At 44.2% G+C, this 8805-nt stretch overlaps 1 protein-coding gene across 1 annotated transcript in view; it reads left to right on the top strand.

The window, feature by feature from the left end:
* cmip (c-Maf inducing protein) overlaps positions 1 to 8376 on the top strand; it is a 69439-nt gene extending 61063 nt beyond the window's left edge. The window contains exons 20-21 of the mRNA XM_083655105.1: positions 684 to 754; positions 4058 to 8376. Coding sequence (XP_083511231.1) covers positions 684 to 754; positions 4058 to 4111 — 125 coding nt within the window. The 3' untranslated portion in view covers positions 4112 to 8376. The remainder of the gene's footprint in view (positions 1 to 683; positions 755 to 4057) is intronic.
* Positions 8377 to 8805: the final 429 nt, after the last annotated feature.

Raw genomic sequence — 8805 nt, 5'->3', positions numbered from 1 at the left:
CTCACTGCAATAGCTGGAGGTTTTCAGCTGTTTATCTCCAAAGCAAGCCCAACTGGAGTGGAAACCAGAATGTTTACTATTTTAGGATTTTCTCAGCTGAAAAACAACATTTACAAACCAGGAAGGAGTCAACCACTACTTATCTACTAGCAGTACAGCCCATTTAAATGGACCTTTTGCAAAATGAGGCTGGAACTTCACTTCCCCCAAAAAGTTTTGAGTAGAATTCTGCAGCAGCAACCTCTGGCAGGACCAGTCCTATCTCACAGGTCCTATCTCACAGGTCCTATCTCACAGGTCCTATCTCACAGGTCCTATCTCACAGGTCCTATCTCACAGGTCCTATCTCACAGGTCCTATCTCACAGGTCCTATCTCACAGGTCCTATCTCACAGGTCCTATCTCACAGCCATGCCTTTCAGCTGTCACTATGCATGCACTTAATGCAGCAGGGTGTGTTGGCGTTAGTCTTCTTCCATTCAGGAGAACTAAGATGACAGACTCCATATTCACAGTTTCATTAGGCAGAAACTCAGTTGTGATGTCTTTCAAACGCAGCAGAAAGGCAGTGAAAAATAGCAAAAAGTTAAGTAACCAAACAAACTTGGGTGCCATGACAACCACAGAGCAAGGGTGGAAAAAGTGGTTGTGGGTAAAAGCTGATTGTTGTCTCCTTGTTGCAGCCATGAAGAGCCTGTGCAGTCTGAACATGAACAGCACCAAACTGACCGCCGACACATATGAGGACCTCAAGGTAACGCCCCCTGCCAAAAGACACTTCCATTCAGTGATGTCATCATGCATGTGGGACCAATTAGGGGTGTGCCACCTTAGGCACCTCACGATTCGATTCGATTACGATTAAGGGTGCTACGATTCGATTATTAAACGATTATTACGATTATTACGATTAATCACGATTTTCGATGCATCTTTTTCACCAAACAGGATTTTTTTTAAGCAAGGTATATTTGTCAGTATCCATTAATTAAAGTAAACAAACAAATGTACCTCTATTATCTTCAGTTGCGACTGAAGTCCACGCATCACATGTTACAGCCACCCTGCATGCTTTCTTCAGTGATTCCAGTTTCCAGTACTTCGGTTTTGGTCTCGTTTTACAGTTAAGGAACTGCTTTCCGGGCGAAATACCGTATTTTTTGCAAATAAAGCAAAAAAATAATTGCAAAAAAAATAAAAATAATAAAAAATAAAAAATGCAATTTTTTGCAAATCGATAATCGAACATTGTGAATCGATTTTAATCGTCACGTGACTCATCGCGATGCATCTAAAAAACGATTAATCGGCACACCCCTAGGACCAATGGGTGACCAGGTTGACAGCTACTGTGTTTCCTATCATTCACCTCACGTTTGTCTGATGTCACAAACGTTCCTGTGAAGGCACGCTCTCACGCTGCTGTGAAGGCACGCTCTGACGCTGCAGCACAGCGCACAGAGGCACGTGTATGGATCTGAGGATTCCCAAAAGATTTCTGCCATTCACATTTCGAGGGCTGTACCCGAATATTCGGATATTCGTTCGGTATTGGGGTTTCCAAATTTGGTATTCGGATATTCTAAAAAAAAAAAAACAGACTTCATCAGACTCGATCGGTTAGTCTTGTACTCTGCACCTATTAAAAAGGCATTGAACTGTTCGCGCTGCTCCAGTGAATCCTTTACGTTAACGTTAACATGAATTGAAATTGAGCCAGGGAGGAGAAGCACTCTTGTTTTTTTTCATGCAGTCGTGAGTGAAACTATCGAACAATTTTTTTATTGCATCAATGACGTTTTCTATCACCGAATATATTGCTATCGTTTTATCGCCCAGCCATAATCGGAACAATGGCATGGCACCGAGTGTTTTGGAGTAGAGAGACTAGAGCTGAAGACAAGTCAGTTTACTGTCTGTCACACTAACTTACATTTGGAACGTGGACCTCCAAGATGGCGGCAGTTGTGGTCTCCAGATATGTGACTCCGTACGCTGCTGTTTGTGTCAGTCAGTACGTTTACATGCACAAAAAAATCAAATGATTGCGTTAGTCCGCCTAAAACCGGACTTTTGAAATGCATGTAAACATGTTAGCTCGACTGAAATCGAAGTTATAAAAGTCCGACTAACACACCCAGATAATGCGATTGGAAGTTGATTTACTCCTGAGGCCAGTCGGACTGGAACTGGATGAGGCGATCAGTGCATGCGCTAACGCTCTTTGACCCGGAAGTCGAACGGCATGTAAAACTGTTCACGTTAGCGGCCAGGGAGTGATTAGCTAAGGCTAAATGTGAAGTTCGTTGATGTAGAGCTAAATCTGTGTATATAAAAAAAAAATTGGTAACGCTTTAGAATACAGCCCGCAAATAAGCATGTAGTTGTAGTATAACTACGGGGTACAAGGAGTGTAGTTATAGTATAACTACGGGGTACAAGGAGTGTAGTTATAGTATAACTACGGGGTACAAGGAGTGAATTTAAACTTTAACTAGACGGTAACAAGATCTGTACTTATAGTATAATTACGGGGTACCACACTGTACTTACAGGGTAACTACGAGGTCGCGGGCTGTATTCTAAAGCAGGGGACCAATTCTGTACTTATAGGCTAATTACGGGGTACCACACTGTACTTATAGTGTAACTACGGGGTACAAGGAGTGAATTTAGACTGTAACTACAGGGGAACAAGATCTGTACTTATAGTATAACTACGGGGTACCACACTGTAGTTATAGTATAACTACGGGGTACAAGGAGTGTAGTTATAGTATAACTACAGGTTACAAGGAGTGTAGTTATAGTATAACTACGGGGTACAAGGAGTGTAGTTATAGTATAACTACAGGTAGTTATAGTATAACTACGGGGTACAAGGAGTGTAGTTATAGTATAACTACAGGGTACAAGGAGTGTAGTTATAGTATAACTACGGGGTACAAGGAGTGAATTTAAACTAACTACAGGGGAGCAAGATCTGTACTTATAGTATAACTACGGGGTACAAGGAGTGTAGTTATACTATAACTACACTCCTTGTACCCCGTAGTTATACTATAACTACACTCCTTGGCTTGTACTCCGTAGTTATACTATAACTACACTCCTTGTACCCCGTAGTTATACTATAACTACATGCTTATTTGCGGGCTGTATTCTAAAGCGTTACCAATTTTTCTTTTATGGAATATCTTAGTTTCAACTGTATTGAGCTCACAAGGGGCAGCTTTGTGTTATGTGACCATGCCTGCGTTTGAACGGTTTATCGGCGCTCTCTCTCTCTCTCCACATAAACTCAACCTCGCTCGACCACATAAACACAGAACACAGCAAAACACAATGTCCTATCACTAAAATACACACAGCGTCTCTCAACATAAACACACTGCCACACTATTATATGGGCCAGAAGTGATCGTTTTGAGGGGAAACATTTGTATAATTATATCATCTTTTTTAATGAAATAGCTGCATTATTAAGAGACCAGTTGTTAGAAATGGCCGAGCCTGCGGGAGAAGAGTGCATATCGCCACCTATCGTAGCGGAGGCAACGTGATTCCATCAAATAAATCGATTTCAGACCCGTGCGTGTATACTGGGACAATAGCCTAATCAAGCTATAACCATAGCTCGACTTAACTGTGCATGTAAACGTACTGAATAAAGAAGAGAAAAAACATCACATGGATGCAACTGGGACGTAACATCAGTGATGTACCCTGGGGTCATAGGATGTTTCGCGTCTCGCAACATCATACACCCTCGCCCAGGTGACCCAGCCGGGGTTGATCAAGCCCCGACTTACGTCCCAGTAGCTACCCACGCTCAGCCCTCTTAGGACAAGACAGGGCCACTCAATCCGCTGCTCCGGAACTACTCTGCCGTGCCGGGACCGGGAGGCTCTGGCACGTGGAGGGACTGGGCTCTGTGGGTTGCCCCCTGTCCGGGCTCCTCCTACAGTACATCTCACCAGGTCCAGGACCTGTGCGTTGCACCAGACTCCCCCGCTCCAAACATCTCATGAACCCTTTCTCTCTGTTTCTCCCTCAGGCCAAACTGCCCAACCTGAAAGATGTTGATGTCCGGTACACAGAGGCCTGGTGATCGACCACATCTGCATATCTTCACGCATAACTACATACACACACACACACATTCATACATGCACACACACACACACACACACACACACACACACACACGCATGCCTACACACCCTCGGATACACACATGAGATTGTGTGCTAATGTCGTCATCGTCGTGAGGATTGCTTCATACAGCCGGAACGCGTCGTCCTCGGACACGGTCACATCGGACGAGGAGCCTTCGTCGTCTTCAGACGTCGTCGTCGTCGTCGACAACAGGAAGGAAGCGTCAAAATCACTTTTTTCTAGAAGAGAACATCTTTAAGGACCTTGTCACTTCCCTCTCTTCTGTCATCGGTATTCCAAGGACCTTGTTTTTAGCCACCGCCACCTCATGACATAAGGGACCCTTTCTAACCTGAACCCTAACTTTCTCTCAGTGTCTTTATCCCTCACCTCTCCACTTTCACACGTAGTCGCTCCGTCTTCATATGGGAGCTAAATCTCGTCTCCTCCTCTGTGTTGATCTATCATAATGAGGACACTGAGGAAGCCCTGAATCCATCTCCTGCCCTCAGAGCCTTCCTCTCTCTCTCTCTCATACCCTTAGAGCCTTCCTCTCTCTCTCTCATATCCTCAGAGCCTCTCTCTCTCATATCCTCAGAGCCTTTCTCTCTCTCTCTCATATCCTCAGAGCCTTCCTCTCTCTCTCTCATATCCTCAGAGCCTTCCTCTCTCTCTCCTGCTCTCTCTCTCTCTCTCATACCCTCGTGTGTTGAAGGCCTTCCTCTCTCTCTCCGGCTCTCTCTCTCTCTCTCTCTCTCTCTGGACAAAGCAGGTCACATTCCAGTACTTTTTGATATTGCCTCTGATCCGATCCACGATGTAGCTTCTCTCTAAAAGACGGGTTCAGCTCATTCTTCTGGTCGTTGGTCTCGGCGTGTATTTTTCAGGTTCAGATTCTGGCCCTTTCACGTCCTGCATTGGGAACGAGGTGCTACCTCTTGAGAAAAGCAACGTTGTGAGACTGTGCCTATTCCTCACATCACATGTTCACACACACTAAAAAAGACAAAGAAAAAAAAAAGATTTGTATCAACTTGAATGAACATACTTTTCCAGACATCTGTGCTTTCATATATTGTGTGTTTATATAACATATATATGCAGATATTCCCCAACGATGACATTTCAAAACAAAACAAAAACAAACGAGAAGCAGACATTTTGGGAGCTCTGCTCTGTAGAGAGAGAGGTTGGGGGGGGGGGGGGGGGGGGGACGGTTAAATGGCGATTCTTTTTTTTCCCCCCATTTGAATTTGTTATCCGTGTATATAATGGTGAACTCCCAAACTATTTAATAAGACAGTTGTGTAGCAGTAGCTCGGTGGTCTGGGACCGCCTTCTATTTATAAGTTCTGACTTTCACATCTCCTTGACTCTGTTTTCTCATGACAATAATGAAGTATAGAGGCCCTGTTGTCCTTTTTTCCACCATACATTCAAGCCAACCAAGAGGGTCTGGATCTACCTACCATGCAGGTGCTACTGTAGATCCTTCAGCTGACTGTGCTCATTTACTAAGTGGACTTGTAAACAAGACACATCACCAACAAGACACATCACCAGCTCCAAGTTTGTATATTTTCCAATGCTCTTTGCTATTTTGGCTCTGTTGAACAGACGCGTCCGTGTTGAACAGACGCGTCCGTGTTGAACAGACGCGTCCGTGTTGAACAGACGCGTCCGTGTTGAACAGACGCGTCCGTGTTGAACAGACGCGTCCGTGTTGAACAGACGCGTCCGTGTTGAACAGACGCGTCCGTGTTGAACAGACGCGTCCGTGTTGAACAGACGCGTCCGTGTTGAACAGACGCGTCCGTGTTGAACAGACGCGTCCGTGTTGAACAGACGCGTCCGTGTTGAACAGACGCGTCCGTGTTGAACAGACGCGAGAGAGACACTGGCTTCCAACACGTTGAGAGACACTGGCTTCCCGTGTGGGGCGAGGATGGAGGTGGAACTGTAAATCCTTCTAATCACAGCCTTTTCTGTTTACATGGGAAACTTTGGATGCGTTAACATTTGCCTATTACCTTTTTACCCGGCAAACCACCTGTTTTGAGTCGTTTTGATGTACTTTATAGGCCATAATATACGGGTGACATTTTCAGGCTGTATCGATGAATGCTATTGTCCGCAAGCACGGATGGGAATCGGCCAACGGGACAAAATTGTTGCGAGAACGGGCTATAAGGGACAAAAGATCAGGACGGCAACAAAAATTGCCCGTCTACATTCCCTCAAAATGTTGCCCGTTTATTGTGGCAACATTTCAAGTGATGTAAACGTAACGGCCCTGACGCAGCGCAAGCCTCTCTCTTCTCTCTGTCTACACGTGCTTTGGGTTGGTTTGTCTTGTTTCAAGTGGCTGTTTTGGGCATTGCACAAACACACACATTCACACATTCAATACGCAGACGACACACATTTCTATCCTTTTTTTCAGTCAGCCCAATTCTGACTGCGTCCACTATTTTATTTTATTTATTTTATTTTACTTTTGATTTTTTTTACTACCAGAATGCTCCAGATTTTTGTTGGGTTGGTTGGGGCAGAAGATGGAACAGAAGACAACGTTTGGATGCCGTCCGCTATGAGTTCTAAATCATCGGGTGCCAAGGCAGCTTTCTGGCTGGCGTTGTAGACTCCATTGTGTACAGCCATGTTCAGTCTGGCTTTAGGACCTCGTGCTCTCTTTCATATCCTGTATAATGTAGATACAAGTGTATATAATTGTCTCCTCCCTGAACTCTCTTTGCCCCCATTTTTGCATCCCTCAATTCCTCTCTTCTTCTTCCTCCTCCTCTCTCTGTGTTTCTTGCCCCCCCCCCCCCCCCCCCCCCCCTTTGTGGGCGGGGCTAGCGTTGCCTTCATCTTAACAAACGTGTGTGTGGTCATTATGTTTATTTTAACCCCCCTCCCTCCACACAAAGTGCACTGTAATCTAAAAATTGTCATCTATTATGTTTTCAGAGGGTCATGTATTTTAATTATTTTGTTTCGAACTTAGTTGTGATTTGATCACTTTAATCAAGCGTCTCCTGTGTTCTTGTTGGTAAGGTTTTTTTTGTTTTTGTTTTTTTGCATGTACATGTCGCTGCATCATCCAGTCGTTTTATTTTGTAATGTCCTTTTGCTTATTTGTTTTACAAAAATGGTTTGAAATATTATGAAAAGGGTCCGATCACTATCTCACCGAGGTTAAGGACTGAAATGGAGAGATCCCATCTGAAGGTGTCCTGTCTTCAGACACTTCTGGAGCCTGATGCCAATAGTGGTATTTTTTGGATTGAAACTATTGAGTCCCTGTGATCGGTCCACATCATCACACACTGAGGCGGTGCCATGAAGGCATGGGGAAGCTTTTGTAATACTGTAGGACCATGAAGGCATGGGGAAGCTTTTGTAATACTGTAGGACCATGAAGGCATGGGGAAGCTTTTGTAATACTGTAGGACCATGAAGGCATGGGGAAGCTTTTGTAATACTGTAGGACCATGAAGGCATGGGGAAGCTTTTGTAATACTGTAGGACATGTGATGGTTCAAAGCAAAAGATTTCTTCTTTAGTCACGTCTCCGTATCCTGTGGAGCTGTTTGCTCTTTGCTTTTGGTTAATATCTAAATCCGAATCCGCCCCCCTCCCCCCGCAAATCCACCCACCCCCTCTCCTATCAGTCGGTTATCTCACTATAAATTCATAATTAGAAGCTAGAGATCGGCTTCTTCCTCTGAATTTGTAAAGACTTTCTACCATTTCAAAAATGTGTCTCCAACATCCGCGAGAGTCTTAATGGGTGTTAACGGAAGGGGGGCGGGGCTCATCGGATGTGGTGCCACCCACCGGTGCAGTCCTGACCAATTTTGAGGCGGGGAAAACGCGCACGCAGACACACACACACACACACACACATATACAGTATATACATATATATATATATATATATACATATATATATATACATGCATACATACATATCATGAATCCTTGTGTTAAAATATGTTTTGGCAGCTGGAAAAAGGGTGGCCCTTGGCTCCCATCATGTTTCTCTCCGTTTCAGTCTTTCTCCGCGTACGTCGATCTGCTTCTCCTGCTGGGTTACTATTGCTGCTGCTGCTGCTGCTGCTCTGTGGCTGTTGTAATAAAATACAAAAAGATCTTCAACAGGAAAAATAACAACTATGATGTGAAATAATTTCAATCAAAAATAAAAAAAAACTGTCTGTGAATATGTTTCAGATGTGTGTGGCATGGGTTATTTATTTGTACTACGAATGGCTTCCTGAAGACACATTAGCAGTAAGTCCATCAAGTTTGAAATAACCCCAGGAAGACATTGGCTCACCTGGTGGCACTAACGACGGAGGCTCGGGTCCGAACCCGACCTGAGGTCCTTTGCCGCATGTCATCCCCTCTCTCTGTCATGACCTCTCCTGTCTGCCTACTGTCAGACAAAACTGTCCTATCTAAATAAAGGCAGAAATGCTCCCCAAAAAAATCATCTTAAAAAGACTGCAGGATATTTACTGAAGATTTTCAGGCTCTAAAGTCCGCTAAAGAACTTCCTAATTGTGAAGCGCAACGTTCAAACTTTCAACTTTCAAATCACACACTCATATTCCTTTCTTACGTCCTGATATCACCGTGATG

The sequence above is a fragment of the Poromitra crassiceps genome (genome assembly GCF_964638095.1).
Source record: "Poromitra crassiceps genome assembly, chromosome: 18".
NCBI classification, from domain to species: domain Eukaryota; kingdom Metazoa; phylum Chordata; class Actinopteri; order Beryciformes; family Melamphaidae; genus Poromitra; species Poromitra crassiceps.
This window is presented reverse-complemented; position numbering and strand designations above follow the sequence as displayed.